Raw genomic sequence first — 24,510 nt, 5'->3', positions numbered from 1 at the left:
GTCATTGGGTATGTGTTTGTGAATGCAACTTTACTGCAATCTTAGGTCAAATGTCTTCCTTGCTTTATTCAGGTACATTCTATAGTAGCAGACTTAACTAAGGTGTCTCTTATTTGCTAGTGTATAAGTAGACTGAGTTACTGTGTTTCTTTTGGTTATTAATGAAAGTTATAGAATATTCAGGTTGGATGCAATATACTAAAGGTGACATCACATCAATTTGAACATTGCATCAGAAAAGATACAATTACTTTTGAAACACGAGAATAAGAACTGTTGTTTGGCCTGTTATAGTTGTTATTTAATCTAATGAACATGTTATACATACCACTAATAGTAATTAGTATTATAACACTGCAGGTGAATATAAAACTTAGTATGGGATATCCCACTATTTGTGGATCTCCCATCTCATTTGAAGTATCAGTAAAGCACTGATTTATTGTACTATGTAATTAAAGTTTATACAGTATGGCAGTAGATGAAAATATGAAACAACAAATATACAACAGCTTAAAAATACATTTTCTGCTAACAGTGGGACATCCTTATGTACCCCTGACACCATGGGACAACCAGTAATACTGGGATAAACAATTAATGTCCTAGCCTAGTAGGATATCCCACATAATAATCATCTCATATGCCCAGCCACTACCCTATCTATGCCCTGGGCAATGCCACAGAATGTCCTGAGACATAATAGGTACCATGGTTAGTCTGACACTTAAGAAGCTCTTAGCTATGACATACTATAGAAGATCTTGTTGCTAAGAGCTAGGGATAAAGGGTACCCTGAAGTGCATGACGTTTGGTTACCCCGTCGAGAAGTAAATGACTTAGCTGCGCTTGATGAATACTTACTCCACCCCCCTCATTAATTTCTTCCTTCCCACTCCATTTCTTCTCTTACCTACCATGCTCATTTCTTTACGGCGGGGAGGAGTGTAACCCCGACGTAGGGTTACACGGCTATCCCCGACGAAGGTTCATATCCACGCCGCCCCTTCGTTACAACTCAGACTCGTTCTGTACATTGCAATGAAGGTATGTTCCATACTCACTCATTTGGCTCTCATGTACTTATGAGACCCGTTCTGTACATTGCAACGAAGACATCTCGTTTCTGTTTTGTTCTGAGTGCTTGCCGGAAGACAACCGGCTCACACTAGCTTACATTCTATCTATGCCCTGAGCAATCTTTCAATGCCCTGAGACATGTATTGGTACTACTATGATCATACTGGCACTTAAGAGGCACTTAGCAATGACACACTATAGAAGATTTTGTTGCTAAGAGCTAGAGATAAAGAGTACTCTAAAGTGAATAGTGGGATATCTTATGTACCTCTGACATCATAGAACAACCTGTAAATACTCTAGTACTAGAAACATCCTTTGTCTTATGTCTAACTCAGTCACCACTTTTGTGATGAGCAGAATTTGTATAAGTCCTTTCAGCAAAATCTACTATGTATATTATATATGAGTAAAAATTGTTAAGCTGATATAGTGTAGTGGTTAAAGTGTGTGAAGTTTTTTAGTCATGTGACTTTTATCTGAGGTTGAGAGTTCAATTCTGGCTGAGTGCAAATTGTTAAATTAGTTTTGGCTTTGGATAATCCTTTGGATGATCCTTAGCATTATCCTTAGGCTTTGAATTATCCCTTTAGATTACCTTCAGATTAGCTTAGGATAATCCTCATGTTTGAGAGCAGTAGATTATTCTTATATATGATCTGCTTATTAAACCTGGATTTCAGCCTTTATTGTAACTTATAAGCACTAAAGATTATCCTTTATAACTGACAATGATATCACCCTGACCTCTTCCTCTGTGTGACCTTCAGGAGACCAACCCTCACAAAGAGGCAAGTGAAGAAAATAACTGGTGTTGCCTTCAATGGAGCCAGAAGGACCACTACCTTTGTGGAGAGTAACCATCTGATGAAGGGGCCAACCCTGAAATTTTGCCATCAAAGGACATATACAGGCATAGTGTTTTGAAAACTCATTCTCGCACTAGTACCAAGCATGACATTGGGTGCAGAAGTAGCACTCAATTGGTGGTGCTAAAGAATGTGGGCTGTATGAGAGTTTACTCAGGATAATGTTGTAAATATCAGCCTCATTCTGCTTCTAAAGAATGCCGAAGGTCGCAGAGATATGATCGAGGACTTTCTTCAGCCGAGCATTATAGTCCTTCCCCCCAGTGCCAACACCGATGAGGGTTACCATGACAACACAATAAATAAGCCCGAAGAAGAGCAAAGAAAATCACAGCCTTACAGCATATCAGGAATCTGACCTCAGGGATGAATTTGAGTCAAAGATATACCATGGCCATGCAGAAACTCTTGCTGTCATTCCAATCAGCCACAGGATTAATGTGGTTGCAGGAACAGTTATCTAGAATGTATCCCCTGGATGAATCACAAAATCTGGGCTCAAGTTACTTGACTCATCGAGAAGTAGCTCTCACCACTTTCTTAGCCCTTTTTCTGGTGAAAGTTGCTGATATATAAGCCACAACTGTGTCCAGCTGCCTTGCCTGAGGCAGCCTCTGAGACATTGCTGCAAACATATCTCTCACTGACCTGGTGTCTGAGAAGTTTCAGTATCTGAGAACGAGTAATCATTGTCCTCAGATCCAGATGGACAGTTGTAATTGCCATTGCCTTTAACCCCATCTTCTTTTTTCTCAGCTCCATCTTCATTGTCTTCACTGTATGTGGATTCTTCAGCTCTCTTTTATAGCATTGCATGATGAGATTGGCGAGTTTTGTCCGACATGGCATATCATCATCATCAATGGTCGTGCTACCAACATACAGCAACATGTCGCAAAACTCTCAGCCCTCAACGACATGAATTGACTGATAAGAAACAATGATCTATCCATTTAATTCTCTTATAGTGCAAAAATGACATTGCACCTGATCATCAGCTGCTACTCAGTTCACCCACCAATGGTGAAATTCCTCCTGCTCAAATGGTTCTCAGATGTGGGGCAGCATGGACAAACAGAGGCGACTTAGCTCTATATGCTGCTTTTCGACTGCTGTTAGTTCATCATTCTTGATTTGTGTACCTCACGTGTGAGTGCGCTGATGATGATCCTAGCACAATATTGACATTACTGCAATAAGGATCGACACCTCCTAACAAGCAACACCATCAGAAGGATCCTCTTGCTTTGGAATTCACATCTGATGCAGAGGCTCTGAAAAATGCTAGTGCCAGTGAGTTGATTGAGGAGTTCCAAACACTCACTCTCCTGCTGGGGGTACTTGAACAAAAAACAGACCTAGATTGAGAATTTGATCTGAAAGAACTTGGCCTCAGGGTCATTGATTACTCGAGAGGTGAGTTGTGCCTCCTTCATAGCCTCAATTTGATCACAGCACTGTTCGTGCACCACCATGAAGTCACAAGTGTCGCAGTCAGCCATGCTCACACAAATGAACTCCTAGCCTCATTCAATGACCCACTAGAAAAAACCTATAGTGGGAAGCTTGCCATTGATACACTTGGTATCATCCCTGAAGAGGATGATTCAAAATCACAAAGATTGGGCTTGCAGGAATGTGAGTTATTTGCTTTGTAAAACAAAGGACAAGATCCTCAGGAAAAACTTAACTTATGCACAGTAATAACTGGTTCACTGTCTGGCCAGCTGCTATCATGGGTCAAAGGTGCCACATACACTGCTACCTGAAACAAAAAAGCAGCAGAAGCAAAGCCATTGATGGCTGTGCCCTCACATATAACCACTTCAAACTCGAAGACTGCATCAAGTTTCTGAACAGTCACGAGGTTCTTGAAAAGTGTTTACTGAAAATGACAGTGAAGGAGCTGATTTGTTATATGGTGAAGCACAGATAAGGCCATAAGCTCTTTGTGGAAGTTTATCATGCTAATGAAACATCAGCCCTACACTTTGGGATACCCTATGTTTCCAGCTATTAGCTGAAACAGTTACTATTGTATGTCTCGGCTAATTGCTGCAAAATGTGTGGTCTGTCCAGATCCTTATCACATATCCCACATCTTTGCCTGGGTGGTCCATAACCTTGTATGATCCCATATAAAATTTTAATTACAATTTCTGAGGTACGAAGTAACTATTTTTATGCAGGATGAGCCCTTAATGAGTGCTTATCTCGTGACGAACTTCTGACCAAACTGTAAGAACAAATTCATTGAACTATCTCATACATTGGATAATCCCATAGTAGATTATTAATATAGGTTAATGATCTAAATGTATCAGCACTTGAAAGTCTTGTAGGTACAATATGCTATAGATTATATTGAAACTAAGTGTTCTGATAATAAAAAATATGATACAATTTTAAATGTGTATGGAACAGTCTACTAAATGTCTTAGCCCATAAATCCAAAATATGGGAAGGTGTCAAGAAAGAATAAGATCACTATAATAAACTGAGTTATATTCTAATATAATGGTATTCTATCACATATTCATTTATATGCACTGTAGGAATCTACTATCTGAATTATAGTCTGTCACCATTACTTTAGTTGCTTATTACTACAAGCACTATTTTAACTAACCTGTTTAATAAAACTCATTATTTATGTCTGGTATAATAACAAGAATTCAATACTAGTGTACTAAAAAGAGAGCAGTTATTAATGTTAAAATTAGATGTTCTTTACTGGCTGGCTGTAATCAGATGCAGCATTGCTTAAGCTAGTATTATAAATATACATTTTATAGTCTATACAGATGTAGAAAGATTAAAATATATAGAGGATTTTGCAGTAATAAAATGTGAAAACCTAGCCTGAAAAGTCTCATTCTACCCCCTGACATCACGTGACAAGTAATGATCTATAGGGACAAGCTGGACAAAGTACTCAAATTGAGGGTAATAGAAGAATAAGAGACTTTACCCACTATATAATCTCATTACAAATTTATATGAGATTATACAAGGTCATGGACCACCAGACAGTGATGTGGAATATGTAATAAGGATCTGGACAGACCACACATTTTGCAACACTTAGTGGAGATGTATGACAGTAATTGTTTTAGCTAATAGCTGGGAACATGGGGTATCCCAAAGTGCTTGAGTAGACTATTTTTCTTGATAGGTCCACATTATAAGAGAAGAAGGAAATGAAAAAAATGAGAAGGAATATATTATACTTTTCTCTTTTTCTTTACAGCCATAATGTCATCAGGTAAATTTATGTCACATTATTTGGTGAAGGAAGTTACCTTCTTCTCATATCCTGATGAGAGTAATACAGTAATTTGAGTAACATTTGTGAAGAAAGAGTTGGTGGATAATGAGTCTTAGTATAGTCTCATAGAATAGGCTACTATATTATTTGATTATTCCTCATATCCTAATTAGTATTCATTTATGAGAGCAGTATAATAGTTTGATATGTCCTGTGGTGGTCATTAAAGAAAAAAGTATAATAAATTTCTCTTTAATCACTGGCACGCATGTTGATGTTGTTCAGGTCTCATAAACATACAAGATTCAGAGATCAAGATAATACTCTTAGAGGTAGGGGGGTCTTGCATACTGCTATACACTTTTGGAGGTAGAGAAGCCTCTCTGTGCTCAGTAATACTAACTAAAATGTGAAGTGATCACTTTCTTTGTCAACCTGTTTGAGGCCAATAGTGACAGTAAGTATATTAAAGACATGCACTTTGCCACTCCTTGCCATGAATCAGCATGTCTAGAGCTGAAAAACACAAATTATGTAAAATATAGAGTGTATGTTTTGCATAGTTATAAAGTAGCTTATATCACAGATGTTGGCTTCTGAAGCTGCGACATTTGCTTTCTAAAGTGAAAAACACATGTATATCTATTCTGCACTAATAAAAAGTGAGGAGTGGACTGTCAGCTCACAATGCTCACCAGCTGCATTTATACATAATAAGATGGAGATTATGCCTCTTTCTATAATATTATCTCATCTTTGATGCATCCATCATGGCCATCCTGCATGCAAATCAACCATGCTTGAATCTTCATTGTCCTGCCCTAGTTCTCTCCATGCTCATTTGATTTACAGTTATAGATCTTCTTTATCCTCAGACTTATTGATGATGCCTCCAGGTACTTTTCTCACAGGTTACTACATCTGTTTCAAATGCTGGCATTATGTAATTAGAGAACCACGAATTAAGTAACCTACTTAAGTGCATAGATGACCTTGAGGTCAAATACAGACTGCAGGATGAAGAGGATAGAGGAGAGGATGAGAAGGATGAAGGTGAGAATAGTGGCATTCGAGGAGAGGATAGAGGAGAGAATGATGGTGTTTGAGGTAATAATGGATTAGAGAATGATATCATTTGAGGTGAGAATGGATCAGAAGATAGTTATTAACAGATCACTGCAGGTTATTGTATGATACATTATGCAACTGTAGAGCTTTTATCACATGTTATAAAAGGTATATCAGAAGTCCTCAACTTAGATCTTACAATATTATAGTATGTATACTAAACTTTATAATATATACTAATTCAAATCAGTATGATTTCAGAAATATCTTATTAAACCTCTTCAGGAATTATTACTGCCATGCAAAGCAATGGCCCACTTTACACAAGTATATATAGATGACTTCTATGACTGGGATTTTGCCGATCATCTCATATTCTTTCATGGGCAATGACGTCCATATCGACAAGTTATGCTACTTGTCCTTTGGGATAGGATCAACTGTCCCTACGATGACAAGAAGCAGCTGCATGGTCTGCAACTCAAAATTATCGACTTCTGGGTTGATATCAATCTTGGATCTATCACACTTCCTCCTTTGGCCATACAGACTGCTATTTCTTCGATTGACTCGTTTATCACTTCAGGGTACCCTTCCGACCTAGCTCTTAGCTTTAACATAATCTATATTGTGTAGTGACTAAGAGCCTCTCAGGTGTCAGACAGACCATGATACTAATACATGTCCCAGGGCATTATATGGGATTACCCAGAGCAAAGGCAGGGCAAAGGCTAGTCCAATGGCACAATTATTATATGAGATGTCCTATAGTACTAGGGCATTAATAGTTATATCCCAGTATTACTAGTTGTCCCATGGTGCCAGGGGTACATAGAGATGTCTCACTATTAGTAAAAGATGTATTTTCAGGCTATTGTATAGTAGTTTTTTTATACTTTATTCCACTATCATATTATCTAAGCCTTAATTATAAAAACAGTGACTATAGTGATATAAACAAGCACTTTATTTGCATATTATATAAGATGAGATCTCCCATTTTAAGGACATCCTAAGATGTTATTTTAAGATTCACAGATATTTAGTCTTTTCTTTAGCCTGAAGTTTCTATTTAACTACTATAATTATCTAGAGATTTATACTAACAGTTGAATTACTAAGGTTTAAGAGTGACAGGTCCTTACAAGAGATATCCCATCACATAAAGGGACATCCCATAATACAAAGGTGTCATTCAGTGAATGCATTTCTGAGTGTAACTTGACTGAAGTCTTAGGTCAAATGCCTTTCTTTTTTCATTCAAATACAGTATATGATAGGAGACATGACAAGAATATATCTCCTTTACTAGTATATTAGTAGACTGAGTAGTCGTATTTCTTGAGACACTTGGTGAAAGTTGTAATATAGCTATGATACATACTCTATGCCAAAGATTATATCATGTTAGTCTGAACATTATGTCAGAAAATGTAAAATTGATTTTAAAACACGAGAATAAACATTGTTGTTTGACCTGTCTTAGTTGTTACACGAGCTAATGAAGTTGTTGTACATGCTACCAATAGTAATATAGTCTTTATAACATTACAAATGCATATGCAATACTTGATATGGGATATCCTGCTTTCTATAAATATTTCACCATATATAAAGTGCAAATAAGACACTTATTTACAGTATTCTAGTCACTGTTTTTATAATTAGAGTGTATGCAATATGATTGTAGAACAAAGTATAAAAAAACTATCATACAATAGCCTGAAAATACATCTTTTACTAATAGTGAGACATCTCTATGTACCCCTGGCACCATGGGACAACTAGTAATACTGGGATATAACTATTAATGCCCTAGTACTATAGGACATCTCATATAATAATTATGCCATTAGACCAGCCTTTGCCCTGCCTTTGCCCTGGGTAATCCCATATAATGCCCTGGGACATGTATTAGTACCATGGTCTGTCTGACACCTGAGAGGCTCTTAGCCACTACACAATATAGATTATGTCGAAGCTAAGAGCTAGGTCGGAAGGGTACCTTGAAGTGGGATTCCACGTGGTTCATATCCCATCATCATATGGAATGGCGACATCTTCCGTGCTGAGTGTTCTTGAGTGTTATGGCAGAATTTGAGGTCCGGTAGTCAGTCTACCCATGACTCAGGGTTATTGCCGCAGTAGAGTCAGAGGTATACTTCTAGTTCTTGGTTTACACATTCTGTCTCTCCATCCGACTGGGGATAGTAGGCAGTGCTCATCGAGGATCTGATTCCTAGAATTGACAGACGTGTAACATGTTTCAATATAAAACTTGCATAACTAACGCAATACTCTAGATATCGAGCTTGGCAAGCGGAGCGATCCAAGGCCAAGGCCAACAATAAGGCAACAAAAGCCAAGGCCAAAGCTGCCAAGGCTGCGTGTGCCAGAGCTCGTATTTATGGCGAAGCTTATGAGCTAGACTTCGCATGCACTGGAGACCAGGAAGAAGTTGATGCTGAGGGATCCAGTGGGAAGGGAACATCGTGGGTCTAGGATTGATGAGGAATTTTTCTTTTTACTCGCTGTCTCACTTGCTCAACCTCTCCACTCACACACGTTCAAATACTATACTCAAATATTGATCACTGCTTGTTTGCACTATTACTCTGTCTGTTTTAGTCACTGAAGTGCTTGGTCATCTTTGCTGACTAATGTCTGACACTTAGAAGGACAATAGCGAGGTAGGTTTCTATTGTCTTTATTATTTTTATTATCCCCCACTCTCTTTTGTTTTATTCAGAGTCATTTCTTATTGTTATGACTCAGACTTCTATTATCACATTTTCTATTGTTATTTCTATTGAAGGCGCTTTTCTATTATTTAGATTTTCTCACCTTCTTTAGTATATAAACCCTGAAAGTCCACTTGGACTTCCAGAGGAAAATTGTTGCTCTTACGTTACAGAGCATTCTTCTCACCCCCAGTAGTCACTAGTCAGTATATACTCAAGTTCATACTTACCTGAATACAGTGTTATTCAGGCATAGCATTATAGGCATCAAGCAAGTCATAACTCGGTCATCTGTCAATCGGTCATCTGTCAACTCGGTCACTTATAACTCGGTCATTCTCTCTGTCTTATTATAAGACAGTCTTTCCCTCTTACTCACACACACACTCTCACACTTGATTACTACCAGGTAACCAAGTGATTACTACAACGAATACACTGAGGAATATTTCCCGACTTTGTTCAAGTCCGGTGACCTCAGGAGGATTTTGTTTTGGTTTGTGTTTTATCCAAAACACCATTCTCGTCTGTCAGGATTCTGCACAGTTCTTGGAATACGTGTGATGCGAATTGCGTCCCTCTGTCAGAAAACAATTTGTCTGATAGTCCAAATCAGGAATAAAATTTTTCATAGAAAAGTTTTATCCGCTGTGACCGTCTTCACTGTGACCGTCTTCAAATAAGGGCAAAGAATTACCCCCTTCGTAAGGTCATGGTCTATCACGACCATGAGAGAGTCAAAACCACGTGATTGTGGTAAGTCAGTGATGAAATCGACGGATGAGCAGGAGAATGGGAGAGCATTTGGGGTTGCTGGTATCGGTATTGGAAGGGGTTTAGTTGTTACGCGGCAGCGAAACACGAGCGTCTAGTCGAGTCGTCACGAGACAAGGTCTTAGTCTAAGACACAAGTCCGTTCAAGTGACACTTCTGGCGATGTCCTCGCACTGAAGGTCGATCAGAGTTCGTTCTTATGACTCGTAGTAGCTGTCTGCTACTGACGGTCGATCTCAGTCAAAGGCAAGTGGAAAGCTGGTTTAATGGTAACCAGGTCGAGATGGGGATCCAGCTCGACAAGGTCGTTTACTTATACAAAAGGTATCCACAGTACTACGCAGTAATGGGAGATCGTTCATTGGCTAGATAAGGTGAAACGATATCTGGGCAAGGTAACAGCGAGGAAGTAATATGTATGAGAAAGCTGAGTAAGGTCGTGAGAGATAATCAGTACTAATGGGGATAACGAGTCGTGTATCAGAACGAGGTAAAGATGAGGCGTACATGCACGTCTTGCATGCGCGATAAGAAGAAGGTCCGGAGTTGGATCCGGTGTAACCCTAGACTAGGGGTTCTGGGCATCTGGGTAAAGAATCGGAGGTTGCGCTCCAATGAGTCACGTGTTGGATCACGTGGTCTGATAACGTAAAGGGAACAAGGAAAAGAAAAAGAAAAGATGCGCCACAAGTGGGGAGCGTTGTAACATCAGCTCCCGTCTAACGTTTCTTGTCCCACAAGAAATATTGTGATCTTCATCGTCGTCGGGGGCAGTCGCGGACATAATGATCTCCTCCACATCTGTAGCATGTCCGCCGGCTGGTTCGTGATCCTTGTTCGGGGATACGTCCATTCCTGTAGGGATGACTGCGACGCGAAGAAGTGGATGCAGTCGAGAAAGATGGTTGGGATAATGGAGATCGTCCACTGGGTACGTGCGAACGAGGAGGGCGAGGTCGAACGGGAATTGGTTCTGGCGACGAGCGAGGAGTGGATGCGGGTATTCCATTAGTGGTGTATCCGAGGATGTGTCCGATGTCTTCGTCCCCATGCTCCCTCCAAATCTCCTGTGCTGTACGAGTGACCATACTGCGCATCAACGACCAGACTTGGTCGACTCTGGTCCGGGCTCTACTCGTCCTTTCTTCTGCTGCGATGAGCTCTTGTCTGGCCGTCTGCATCCACTCGACCATTTCTAATGCTCGTTGCATGGAAACCACCGCTTGTCGATCTTGCGGGCAATTTCGTAAGGCGACGAGGATATCTGTGAAGTCGACAGGAACACGCATAGCCGAGATCAGACGTGTGGCAAATTCTTGTTCGTCCGATGCGTGACTGAGTTCGATAGAAGGTGAGGGCGATGAGGTGCGGATAAAGGGTGTCTGTGCTCGAGAGGGTACTCCATTGACAAGCATAGGCGATGCGGGTATGCTCATAATTGTGGAGGCGACTTCAGCGAGTATATTGTGAACAAGGTCGTCTATAGCGGAAGTGGGCATTGATGATATGTCGTTTTCTCCCCCTTTTATACCTTTCGGTCGTTAAGGGGGTCGCGGTTATCTGTGATGTGAAATAGAATGTCGTGGATCTGGGTAATAATCAAATAGATGAAAATCCATTGGACGATAAAGAGTATTCCCACAGAGATAAGAGCTGCCTGATCAGTTCCAGGCATCGTTCTGATCACCCCAGCCGTTAGCGTGCGGGCTGTCTCGCGTGAAGAGTGTGTGTTCGACAAGTCGTCTGATAAGGATTCGGTGGATGATCCAAAGAAAGGCGAGGGTTGTGCAGTGGAGGACGATTAGGAAGATGATGAGGAAAACCGTCGTGGTAGTCATTCCGGGTTTCTTCTCCTCTACTGGATTCCCCTGGTCCTTTTATATGCATCGAGGATTCACTTGGCATTCTGTAAATTGTGGGTAGGTTCCCACGAGTTTTCTGCTGAAGAATATCCCTTCCACTTGACTAAGTACCTCAGATGACCTCGGTACGTCTTGTGATTCAGGATGGCTTTGACTTCGTACTCTTCCTCGTTATCAACGACATCAGGTGGTGGGTTCATGTAATTCGGACCATGTATGTCGTTTTCGCGATAAGGAGATAGAAGGGCGGCGTGGAATACGGAATGAACTCGCCAGGTCTTCGGGAGTTTGAGACGATAGTTGGCCGGTCCGATGACTTCGACAATTTCGAATGGCCCCTCACGCTTTGGTGCTATCTTGCGCGAGGCATAATTGACCTTCAGGTTCCTCGAGTCTAGCCAGACCTTCTGTCCTAGTGTAAACTTCGGCGATCCTTGTCTGACTCAGTCCGCCATCTGTTGTCGGGCTAACTCGTGCATGGCTAGTGCTTCCAGTCTTATCTTCTGCAACATGTCAAGCCTGGATTCAACCGATGGAATGTTCGTGGACGGAAATACGGAAGGGAGTCCACGTGGTTCGTATCCCATCATGATGCGGAATGGGCTCATCTTCCGTGCTGAGTGTTCCCTTGTGTTATGACAAAACTCGAGGTCTGGCAGGCGGTCGGCCCATGTTTCAGGGTTGTTTCCGCAATAGAGTCGAAGATAGATTTCCAGCTCCTGGTTGACTCGCTCTGTTTCTCCGTCCGTCTGAGGGTGATAAGCTGTGCTCATTGATGATCTGATCTGGAGTAGTTGATTTAACTCTTGGAAGACCTTGGATGCGTATTGAGGTCCTCTATCCGAGATGATTCGGTCGGGTAATCCAAATCGCGAGTATACTTTGTCATGAAAAATCTTGGCTGTTCCTTCGGCTGTGATCGTTTTGAGGCAGGGCGTAAGAATCACCCCCTTCGTAAGGTCATGGTCTACTACGACCATAATTGAATCAAAACCATTGGAAATGGGAAGGTCGGTAATAAAATCGGTGGTGCAACAGGAAAATGGTAATGCGTGTGGGTCGGCGGGAATTGGTTCCAAAGGAATACGCGTTGGATGAGTGTTCGGTTTCATTTGTTGACAGGCGGCACAGCCTTCAACATAATTGTAGACAAATGTATACATGCCGGGCCACCAGAATTCACGACGTAACAGTTCAAGAGTGTTGAACTTTCCAGGGTGACCCATGGCAGGGGAGTCGTGATGTAGTCGAACGAGGTCACGACGAAGAGTTTCGGATGGTGGAACGTAGATCTTTCCCTTGTAGAGGATGACACCATCGCGAACTTCCCAGTCAGAAAGCGATGATTTCATGGGGAATGGCCCTTTGTGCGCAATCGCTTCGAGGGCTTCGTGAACAATGAGGTCTTTTGCTGCGTGATTCCTGATTTCATCAAATAATGTCGGGGAAATGGACCGCACAAACAGTGCATTGGGTAAAAGAACGCGATCTTCATTGTCACTTTCACTGTCATCGAGTCCGTTACGACGAGATAGTGCATCAGATTGGATCATCTGAGTGCCGGGGACATGAATGAGGTGAAGATCAAATTGTGATAATTTGAGACTCCATCGTGCTTGTCGGCGGTTTAACTTCTGAGCTGTACGGAAGTACGTGAGGTTCTTGTGATCACTGCGAACTTCGACGGGATGGGGAGAGCCTTCAAGATAATGGCGCCATTCAGCGAGGGCTCGAATGATTCCGAGGAGTTCGCGGTCGTAGATTTCGTAGTTCCGTTCAGCTGGATTGAGTGTCTGTGAAATGTAGGCACAAGGATGGAGGTCTCCATTGATGTCAGCTTGGCGTAAAACTGCACCCGTAGCAAACTTGGAAGCGTCGGATTCAACAATAAAGGGTTTTGCCTTGTCAGGCAGTAACAGTACTGGGGCGGTACTGAATTGTTGTTTTAACGTGTCGAAAGCTGTCTGACATTCTGTCGTCCATTCAAAAGGTGGAGATCCAGCGGCAGTGCGCGTAAGATTCGTCAATGGTTTGGCAATATCCGAGAAGTTGGCAATAAACTTCCGATAGAAGTTTCCAAACCCTAGGAAAGAGCGAACACCTTTTACCGTGCTTGGTTCAGGCCATTCTGCAATTCCTTTAAGTTTGATAGGGTCCATGCCAATGTAGTTTTCTCGAATGATCATGCCTAGGAATTCGACTTCTTTAACATCAAAGAAACACTTTTCCGGTTTAAGGAATAAGTCGTTGTCTTTGAGTCATTGGAGTACACGTCGGGTTCGAACGTGATGTTCTTCCAAATCGTTTGAGAAGATGAGGATATCATCCATGTAAATGACTATCCATCCCTCATCGATCATGTCCTTGAAGAGTGCGTTCATCATCATTTGGAAAGTCGCCGGGGAGTTGCAGAGTCCAAAGAACATGACCATAGGTTCAAAAAGTCCGCGATTTGTCTTAAATGCGCCCTTCCATTGGTCACCATCTTTGATTCTGACATTGTTATATCTGGAGCGTAAATCCATTTTCGTAAAGATCGATGCGCCTTTGAATTGATCCATAAGGTCAGAGATGAGCGGAAGAGGATAGGCGTTCTTCACCGTCCCTTCATTCAGGTATCGGTAATCCTGACAAGGACGTAGTGCTCCGTCTTTCTTTCCTACGAAGAAAAATGGTGAAGCCATGGGAGATTTCGACGGTCGGATGTATCCTTTTCGCAGATTTTCTTCCAGGAAGTCATCCATCGCTCCTTGTTCTTTGAGCGATAACGGATAGACTTTACAGTCGCGTGGAATAAAATCGGGTTTCAAGTCAATGGCGTGGTCCCAAGGCCTGGTTTCTGGAAAGCGTTCAGCTGCTTTCTTTTCAAAGACGGACTTCAAATTGTGGAGGTAGTTGGGGACCAACTCCTCGACGGTTTTGGGTTTGTCTACAGCTGATGCTTCTTTGTGTGCCTGTTGTGCCAATTCTTGTGATTTACCGGATGGTTTGTAAAAGACCGTATTCTGTGCATTACAGAATAATGGGGATCGAGTACTGTGTGTCATTCTTCCAATGGCGGGGCCTCTTCGTATGGTGAAGACTGCGGTTTCAGTCTCTTCATTCGTCAAAGGTGACTCCTTCCTGATGGGTTCAAATATCCCAATGACTGGCTCTCCTGCGATATAGGATATAACTAGATCGTCGTCATCGAGCTGATCCATAGGGGATTCTGATGGTAGGTCATCTAGTTTGGTATCATTCCGCACTGCGGGTAACTCGCCACGCTCAGTGTTATCGGTCATGATTTCTCTGATAGATTCCGAATGCCCAAACGAGGTAGGGGAAGTTTCGGTGGTGATTAGCTCTGGGAGTCCATCTTCCTTGGAAATCGAAACTTCTTTATCTGGTGCGTCTTCGACGGTGGGTTTCGGTGGCCATTTGGCCTCTTTACCAAACCAAAAGTCACCGGTTTCCCAGTTGATCATCGGATTGAGGCGTTTAAGCCACGGCATGCCGAGAAGTATGTTTTCTTTGCCAATGCCGGTCAAGAGGAAGCGAGTAAGCATCTTCCTTCCTCCGATTTTCATCATCTTCCAGGTGCAATGAGTAATGGTACCCATTTGATTTGGTGTGCCATCTGCATTCATGACTGTAATCGGTTTCGGTAATTCCCATCTGATGAAATCGTTTTCTTCCGCAAAACGAATGTTCATGAACGTTTCGGCTGCACCGGAATCGATCAAGGCTTCTGTTGTAACGTCTTCCTTCTCTCCCAACGAAATATTCACAGTGATTGAATTTCCGCTAGTGTTACAAATAACGAGGGGAGATACGGTAAGATGCGACGGTCCATGCATTACTAGTGGCCGTCGTCTCAAAAACCCAATTGGGTTCGTTCTTCGTCAGTCATGTCGTTGAAGACGTTTCGCACATAGGCGATCTGTTCCTCTCTGGTTTCTTCCTTCGACGTCTCCTTCTTCTGTGCGAGGTCTTCTCGCATCTTCTTGATCCATGTGATCGTGTCTGTGTCTAACCCGGGCTGTATCGTTCTAGCACGGGTGAAACTTCCAGACTGGGGGTGAAATTGTCTGTCGTTGGCTATATGGCCCTTCTTTCCGCATAGGAAACATAATCCTTCTTTCATTCTCTTCTGTCGCTCGTCTGGGGATAAGCGCGAGATATTGACAGAAGCCGAGTAGTAGGGACGATGGACAGATCGGCCCTTTCCTCGCGTCATCGTAGTGGCTCCTCGCTTGAAGATCTGAGCAGATCTCCATTGGTTATCAAACCGCGAGGCGTATTCGTACCACTTGTCAAGTGTCTTGGGCATGCTTTCCATCTCATATATCCTTTGTCGGAGTGGGTCGTTAAGTCCCCACTTGAAATACTCAATATTTCCGGCATCTTCTAGTTTCGCCTTGGATTCAAGTGATCGGAATTCGGCAATGTAGTCGTCCGCAGTACGAGTTCCTTGCTTGATGTTACGCAGCAAGGTACGAGCGGTTTCTTCAATATTTTCATCGCCAAATGCTTTGTTCACACTTGCAGTGAAGTCTCTCCAACTCCCATAAGAAAGGAAGTCATCATTGGTGAGTTCCGTTTCTATGAAGCTCTGTGCCCATGATCCTGCTGTTCCTCCTTGCATGTGCGATAGCACGAATGCGATCTTCTGATTGTCCTCCTGGTAGACATGGCTATTTCCGGCAATGTAGTTCTTGCATTGGTTTATAAATTCCCTAAGCTTCGAACGGTCTGAACCGTTGAAGATCTCGGGTTTTCTAAAACCAAGTTCCTTCTGGCTAGCATGGTGACGTCCTTCATCCATGGTAACTGTAGCCATCGGTGGTATGTAATCGGGTACGATTGGTGCAAGAGTCGGTTGGGGTACAGGATTCTGGGCAGGGGGGTTCCAAGGGGCGTCTGGTCTTTCTCCTGGATAGGAGGTTGTTATACCGCTGTCTGCGATGTGCTGGAGCACTATTCCACCAAGATTATGGGGAAGTGTCCTTTCAAATTCCTCTGGGGAGTAGTCGAAGTTGTGATTGTCTGGCCTGATGAATACAGGCCTTCCTCCTATGAAATGTGCGTTTCGTTCTGTGCTCCACTCTGCTTGGGATGGGAGGTGCTCGCGGTACTGCTCTGGAAGAGCGGTCGGGTTGATGTAGTTAAAATCCAGCATGGATAAATTCTTCTGTGTGGCCTATGCCTACACATAGACTGCACACCGTCCTTAACTAAGTGGGTTCGTTCGTCGTCAGCTAACAAGCCCGTAGAGTGTCTTCTGTCTTCAAACTGATACACCTATTTGCTGATTGCTCGAGTGATTACCTCAGCCTCCTCGGCCTATTGGTCTCTCGGACAGACCCCTCTCCGAAGATGAGTGATCAGTCTATCCCTTCAGCTACCTCGATTACAGAGTAATCTCAAACGGTGCTTTAGCAATCGAATCGGGTGTATCGTTCAGTCTTCAAGGTTCGGTCCGGTCGGTAGTTCGTTGTTAGACTCTAGGAAGTCACAGAGAGTAATAAGATCTCGACCTAATGTTACGCGGCAGCGAAACACGAGCGTCTAGTCGAGTCGTCACGAGACAAGGTCTTAGTCTAAGACACAAGTCCGTTCAAGTGACACTTCTGGCGATGTCCTCGCACTGAAGGTCGATCAGAGTTCGTTCTTATGACTCGTAGTAGCTGTCTGCTACTGACGGTCGATCTCAGTCAAAGGCAAGTGAAAAGCTGGTTTAATGGTAACCAGGTCGAGATGGAGATCCAGCTTGACAAGGTCGTCTATTTATACAAAAGGTATCCGCAGTACTACGCAGTAATGCGGGATCATTCATTGGCTAGATAAGGTGAAACGATATCTGGGCAGGGTAATGGCGAGGAAGTAATATGTATGAGAAAGCTGAGTAAGGTCGTGAGAGATAATCAGTACTAATGGGGATAACGAGTCGTGTATCAGAACGAGGTAAAGATGAGGCATACATGCACGTCTTGCATGCGCGATAAGAAGAAGGTCCGGAGTTGGATCCGGTGTAACCCTAGACTAGGGGTTCTGGGCATCTGGGTAAAGAATCGGAGGTTGCGCTCCAATGAGTCACGTGTTGGATCACGTGGTCTGATAACGTAAAGGGAACAAGGAAAAGAAAAAGAAAAGACGCGCCACAAGTGGGGAGCGTTGTAACATTAGTGGGGTGTGTGTTAATTTTCATCTGTTGGCACCCAGCACATCCTTCCACATACATGCATATGGCAGAGTAAAGTCCAGGCCACCAGAAATCGTGTCGTACAAGTTCAAGGGTTTTATAAGAACCCGGGTGCCCCATGGCAGGTGTGTCATGGTATAACTTGATAATATCATGTCGGAGGGGTTGTACCAGTGGTACATACACGCATCCTCGGTATTGGACGAGTCCATCGGTGATCTTCCAGTCATCAAGTGCAGATTTCATTGGTGGAGGTGCTTTACGCTGTAAGGCTTGTAGTGCATCATGGACAACTTGATCTTTAATCAAGTGCGCTCGAATATCTTGATAGAGTTGAGTCGATATCGAGTGTACGAATAGCGCCTCGGGGGAGGATGCGGTCTTCGTTGTCATGATCCCAGTCTCCTTTTCCCAGTAGGCAGGATAAGGTATCTGATTGGATCATTTGGGTCCCTGGGACGTGTACTAGCCGAAGCTCAAATTGAGACAAGAAGAGGCTCCATTGTGCTTGACATCTGTTCAGCTTCTGCGCCGTTCGATAATAAGTCAGATTCTTGTGGTCGCTATGTATCACGATCAGGTGAGGCGAGCCATCGAGATAGTGATGCCATTCTTCGAGGGCATGGACAATACCCAATAGTTCTCTGTCGTAAATCTCATAGTTTCTTTCTGCAGGATTAAACGATTTTGATAGGTATCTGCAAGGGTGTAAATCTCCATTGACATCAGTTTGTCTTAGCACCGCTCCTGTGGCCACAAGCGAAGTGTCGGATTTGATGATAAATGGTTTCATCTTGTCTGGCATGAGGAGTACGGGTGCGGAGATAAATTTCGCCTTAAGCATATCAAACGCTTGTTGGCAGGTGGGAGTCCATTCCCATACTGGTTTCTTTGTCATCATCGTGAGGTCCATGAGTGGTCGCACTACTTCTGAATAATGATCAATGAATTTTCTGTAGAAGTTTGCAAAGCCGATGAATGCACAGACTGCCTTTATCGTCATTGGTTCCAGCCAGTCTTGAATTCCTTTTAGCTTGATCGGGTCCATTCCAATGTGCTCTAGGCGTATGATCATTTCAAGGTATTCAACTTCTTGGGAGTCGAATGTGCACTTCTCCGGTTTGACAAATAGATCATTTTGCTTGAGTCGTTCCAGGACTCGAAGTGTACGTTGTCGATGTTCTTCCATGTTATACAAGAAGATAAGGATGTCGTCCATATAAACAATCATCCACTTGCTTGAAGTGGGCCAATGCTAACGCATGGCAAGGACGATTCCTGATTTTAATATCTATTAGGCCTACACTTCTGATACATGTGTTTAGTCTTTTTTACACTCATCATTCAAAAGTATTACAGTTGTATATTTTTATAATTAAACATTCATTTTGCTACATTATAATCTAATACAGTCATGCTTTAACATATACTACAACAGAACTAATCTTTGATCTACACTTTGTCAGCGCTGTTGAATCCATACTTTCTATTTGTCCCTCTAGTATACAAGTCTGCCCGGTTGTAACCCCATCATTAAACCAGACACTTCCAGTTTTTGTAATGATATCTAAGATTTAGACCTGAGTATTATTAAAATCTATGCATAAAATAGTGCAGATACTCTTTTAAATTAAGGAAGTCTGAGTATAACCGGCTGAGATATCTCAGTTTTGGATTAGAATGCTCAGCCTAAAGTGTAGAAAAATCGTAAAAATGCCAGTTAAATTGTAGAATCACCCTATAATGCACCTAAACATCCTACATAGGGCGCCTTATTTATTACATGCAGTGCACATTTGTTTTTCCCGGAAGAAACAAGCAGAAGTGCGAGAAAACAGAGAAAATGGATTATAGCACTGCAGGAAGTAATGCTGATGTTCTGACAGTAACACCATCAGATTTGGCTCAAAAATACGGTCAGAATGCCTACCGGGTTTATCAAAATCCGAGTAGAATTGAGTGAGCTACAAGCCCTGCAAGTTTGGCTGAAAGTGTGGGAACCAGCTGCTAGAGACTTGCCTAAATTGGTTAAGGTTTTGAGCGGACAACGAAAAAAGTGTCGATGCGATCCAAAAAATCGAGCGCATCGACACTTTTTTCGTTCTCAGCGCTCTGGTGGCTGAATAATTACTACATGCAGCAAATTGTTCAAAGTCAGCACTTCTGTTTAAAGAGCCATTCACCAGGTATACCTGGGACCACTATAGAGCTTGGCTTCAAGGTTATTAGCTTCATTAGTAACTGTTGTAGGGCAGCTTTTAAGCACTACAAGCTCGGACTTTTGGTATAAGTACAGGTTATGACAACAATGGTAACAGGTCTTGCAAGTCTGAGCTATTGTAAGGTCTCTACAAACCCATACTAGGTGGCATTTCAGACTATTGTAAGGCCTTTACAAACACAAACTAGATGACATATCTGAACATTATGAGGCCCTTACAAACTGATACTTGAGGGTGTACTAGAATTCAATAAACAGTATAATAAGGCATTGTAGGAGGCTTACTAAACATTACTATACAACATGCTAGGAGCCAATATATGACTTTGTAGGCTACTGTAAGGCCCTTACCAACTGATACTAGGTGGTATACTAGACTATTGTAAGCATCATATAAACTGACACTAGGTGACATATCTAACTATTGTAGGTTACTAGTTACAAAGTGACATCAGATGACATGTTCAGACTATTGTAAGCTCATTACAAACCGATACTAAAGAGTATATTAGGACCCAGTGTAATAGACTATTGTTGACTTGCTGAATGCTACTTGACAATATACTAAGAGTCAGTAGGCGACTTTGTAGACTGTTATCAATGTATAGTGGGACATTGTAGGACACTTACTACACATTATCAGATGGCATACTAGGAGTTAGTAGATAATATAATAACAATTTATTGTATACATTTTTTGCAGTGATCCTTGTAGGCACATTAGTAACAGTTTTTAGCATCATTTTTTGTAGTGATTCTTATAGGTACATTTGTAACAGCCTCTAGTGTCATTTTTTGTAGTGATTCTTATAGGCACGTTGGTAACATTTTTTGTAGTGATTCTTATAAATACATTTGTAACAGTTTCTAGGGTCATTTTTTGTAGTGATTCTTATAAACACGTTTATAACATTTTCTAGTGTCATTTTTTGTAGTGGTTCTTGTACGCACGTTGGTAACATCTTATATAGTGATTCTTATAAACACATCTGTAACAGTTTTCAGCGTCATTTTTTGTAATGATTCTTATAAATACATTTGTAACAGTTTCTAGGGGCATTTTTTTTAGTGATTCTTATAAACACATTTGTAATAGCTTCTAGTGTCATTTTTTGTAGTGGTTCTTATAGGCACATTTGTAACACTTTCTAGGGTCATTTTTTGTAGTGGTTCTTATAGGCACATTGGTAACATTTTTTGTAGTGATTCTTACAAACATATTTGTAACAGTTTCTAGTGTCATTTTTTGTAGTGATTTTTATAGGCACGTTGGTAACCTTTTTTGTAGTGATTCGTATAGGCATGTTGGTAACATTTTTCAGTGTCATTTTTTGAAGTAGGCTGTTATATAGGATACTACATCATCTAGTAAAGATAATTAGATATATCATCAGGCATGGTAAGGTTCTTAAAAACTTATACTAATTACACTTTTATAATATTATATAGTCATTACACACATATACTAGCCAACCTTTTTAGCCCTCAATGTCCCATCACTTGTAAGAATGATTCTCTTTGTTTCTCAAGAATTGTAACTTCAAAGGCTCCTGACTTTCCAGATCTGGGCAAGTGTATTTTGAGGTTAGAAATCTCAAAAAAAGACAGAAAAAAGCGGAAAAATTAGAGGCATGGTCCAGATAATCATGGGTACCTTTAGTAAGTCAGTTTCCAAATTAGGAAACTGACTAAGCAGGTCTTCTAGTGCTACTTAGGTCTCTTTTTCGGTTTTAATTCAATAATGATGGTTATAATGCATTAAACACAGTACAACACTGCATAAAATATAATTTTAATGTTCCCTGAGATAGAGCTGTTATCTATTATCTAATCTAAAGTGCTGCAGCCATGCATCTGTTGATGGTTATTTGTACAAGTCGCGCCGGTTTTCAATACAACAGTTTTGAATGTTCATCTATACTTAACTTGTAGTTGGGCAAGAAGAGCCATTAGAATGTTTGTAGCTAAGTTCTATCTCTGAGATTTTCCCACAGTTTGGGGAAAAGTGCATCACGGTTCACCTCAGCCTCCAAAGGCCCACTGCTTATAAGAACAATTCTCTTCGTACCTCAGGAATTGTAACAATGTGTCGAGGTTGTATTGTGAGTGCATGCAATAGTATAAATATGACACATACTAAGCAGAAACCTAGAGATGTGGAGGCAAAGAGGCCAAAGCCAAAGTCAATTTCTTATGAACGATACCAGAAGATCATGCTGCAAGACACATTGATTAAGCTTCTTGAAGGTGAATAACATAATTATCTGTTTCACTGAATGAACTACTAACAATTAACCAGAAGAGCTAGGATGGGAGACATGAATGGTTCTGTAACGATGGAGAGGAGGGAATGTGGCACTGTTGTTGTAGATTATTTGTGCAAGTCGCGTTGGTTTTCGCTATAATCACTTTGAAAGACCGACTGTATGCAACATGTAGTATAGTAAGAACAGGGACTACAAAGTTTGTAGTTAAACCCTAGACCTAACCCAGGACTAGGTGCAGCCTATGCATACAAATTTGTATTGAAAAGTCGTTCCCACGCATAGGGGCCGTTTCATCTGTCCCTCAAGATCTGGCGGAAGCCCTATCCCATAAAGAACGATTCCTTCGTACCTCAGGAATCGTAATCCTTCATTGATCAGGTCTTTGAAGATCTCGTTCATCATCTTTTGGAACGTCGCCGGGGAGTTGCAAAGTCTGAAGAACATCACCGTCAGCTCGTATAATCCTTGATTTGTCTTGAATGCTGCTTTCCACTGATTGCTGTCTTTGATTCGTACATTGTTATACCTGGATCGAAGGTCCATTTTTGTGAAATGTCGTGCTTCTTTGAGCTTGTCGAGGAGTTCTGTGATCAGGGGAAGCGAGTAAGCATTCTTGACCGTCCCTTCATTCAGGTACCGATAATCTTGGCAAGGTCTAAGGCTTCCATCCTTTTTTCCTACGAAGAAGAAAGGGGATGCCATCGGCGATATCAATGGTTGAATATACCCTTTTCGTGCATTCTCGTCCAAAAATTCATCGAGTGCCATCTGCTCTTTAGGGGATAAGGGGTAAATTTTGCAATCTTTTGGTACAAACTCCAGTTTCAAGTCGATCGCATGGTCCCATGCCCGTGAGCTCGAGTACTGTTCTGCTGCTTTCTTTTCGAAGACGTCTTTGTATTTCATTAGGTAGGAGGGGATGAGCTCTTTGAGCGTCTTTTTCGTTCCTCCTGCCTTTTGGATTGCTTCTTGTACCAATTCTTGTGATTTCCCGCTAGCCTTATAGAGCAGCGTGTCCATGCCGGTGTTACATAGCCAAGTGTTCTGGGCGATACTAAATTGCCCAGATTGCGTATCCCTCATTATCCGCCCTATACAGGGTCCTGAGGTGGGTTTGCTACCACCTTGGGTTGGTCGCTCGGGGTCTGTCATATCGCTTTGTGGATCGAAGATTGCCAACACTGGTTGTCCTTGAATATAGGAAACGAGTAGTTCATTGTCCTCTAGTTCAATCCTGTAGTCAGGGATCCCTAGTTTGGGGTCTCCTGGTTTAACCTGGTTTTCTGGGTGTTTTGGATTGTCGTTTACCCAGGATCGTCCATTGTCATCGATTGGTCCGATGTGGGGAGTGTTTACTGCTTTCTTGACCTTTGGTTCAACATCTTGGATGGTTTCAATGGTGGGTTTTCTCTAATCGTAGTCTAATTTGCCCATTTCCCAGTTAATATGAGGGTTCATTGCCTGGAGCCAGGGTAATCCAAGGATAACCTCATCCTTGCCTAGGTTGGTAATGTAGTACTGGAATATTCTCTGTTTCCTTCCAGCCTTTGTACGTTTCCATACGCAGTGCGTTGCGTATCCTAACTTGTTTGGAGTACCATCAGCATTGAGAATCTGAATTGGTTTTGGAAGTTTTTCTTGATGGTAATTCATTCATTCAACGAATGTTTTGTCCATGAACATTCCTCCAGCTCCTGAGTCCAGTAGAGCAGAGATTTCAGTGCTTTTGCTTGGCACACCCAAAGTAATAGGAACGTGTATCAATTTTCCCAAGAATTCGCATACAATTACATTTAGGTGGTGAGACGGTAAAGATGGTACTGACGCTGTTACAGCCCGTCGGATCCAAAATCCAATCCTTCTAATTTCTTGATCCATTCATTGCATTCTTTCTGCATTTTCCGCAACTCCTGGAGTAATTTGGAGACATTTCTGTCGGAAATCGAGGTTCTGGGGTGTTGTGATCATGACATTCATTCCTTGCAGGCCATTCAGGTGAGTGGGATTCTGAAGATTTAGAATCAAAAGTGTTGGAGTCAGAAGGGCTCAGAATATAGGCCAGGAACCCTTATCCAGTGGAGGCAAAAATGTCTAAGCACTGAAAGGCCAAATCCTATGTTTTTGTCCAGATTGGATAATAGTTCAGCATTTTTTTGAGATTTTTGTCCAGATGGTG

At 41.9% G+C, this 24,510-nt stretch overlaps 3 protein-coding genes across 3 annotated transcripts; all 3 read right to left on the bottom strand.

The window, feature by feature from the left end:
- Positions 1-12,105: 12,105 nt before the first annotated feature.
- On the bottom strand, positions 12,106-13,848 carry SCP_0408050 (hypothetical protein; the record flags this gene model as incomplete). Its single annotated transcript, XM_027757533.1, has 1 exon — positions 12,106-13,848. The coding sequence occupies one exon, from the start codon at positions 13,846-13,848 to the stop codon at positions 12,106-12,108; it is 1,743 nt and encodes a 580-aa protein (XP_027613334.1).
- Positions 13,849-13,920: 72 nt separating this feature from the next.
- On the bottom strand, positions 13,921-15,501 carry SCP_0408040 (Transposon Ty3-G Gag-Pol polyprotein; the record flags this gene model as incomplete). Its single annotated transcript, XM_027757532.1, has 1 exon — positions 13,921-15,501. One exon carries the CDS (start codon positions 15,499-15,501, stop codon positions 13,921-13,923), a length of 1,581 nt encoding a protein of 526 aa, XP_027613333.1.
- A 17-nt stretch (positions 15,502-15,518) lies between these two features.
- Positions 15,519-16,823, bottom strand: SCP_0408030 (hypothetical protein; the record flags this gene model as incomplete). The annotated part of the gene is made up of 1 exon (XM_027757531.1): positions 15,519-16,823. One exon carries the CDS (start codon positions 16,821-16,823, stop codon positions 15,519-15,521), a length of 1,305 nt encoding a protein of 434 aa, XP_027613332.1.
- Positions 16,824-24,510: the final 7,687 nt, after the last annotated feature.

The sequence above is a fragment of the Sparassis crispa genome (assembly GCF_003851025.1).
Source record: "Sparassis crispa DNA, contig_000003F, whole genome shotgun sequence".
NCBI classification, from domain to species: Eukaryota; Fungi; Basidiomycota; class Agaricomycetes; order Polyporales; family Sparassidaceae; genus Sparassis; species Sparassis crispa.
Note: the sequence above shows the minus strand (reverse complement) of the source record. Positions and strands in the feature narration are given on the sequence as shown.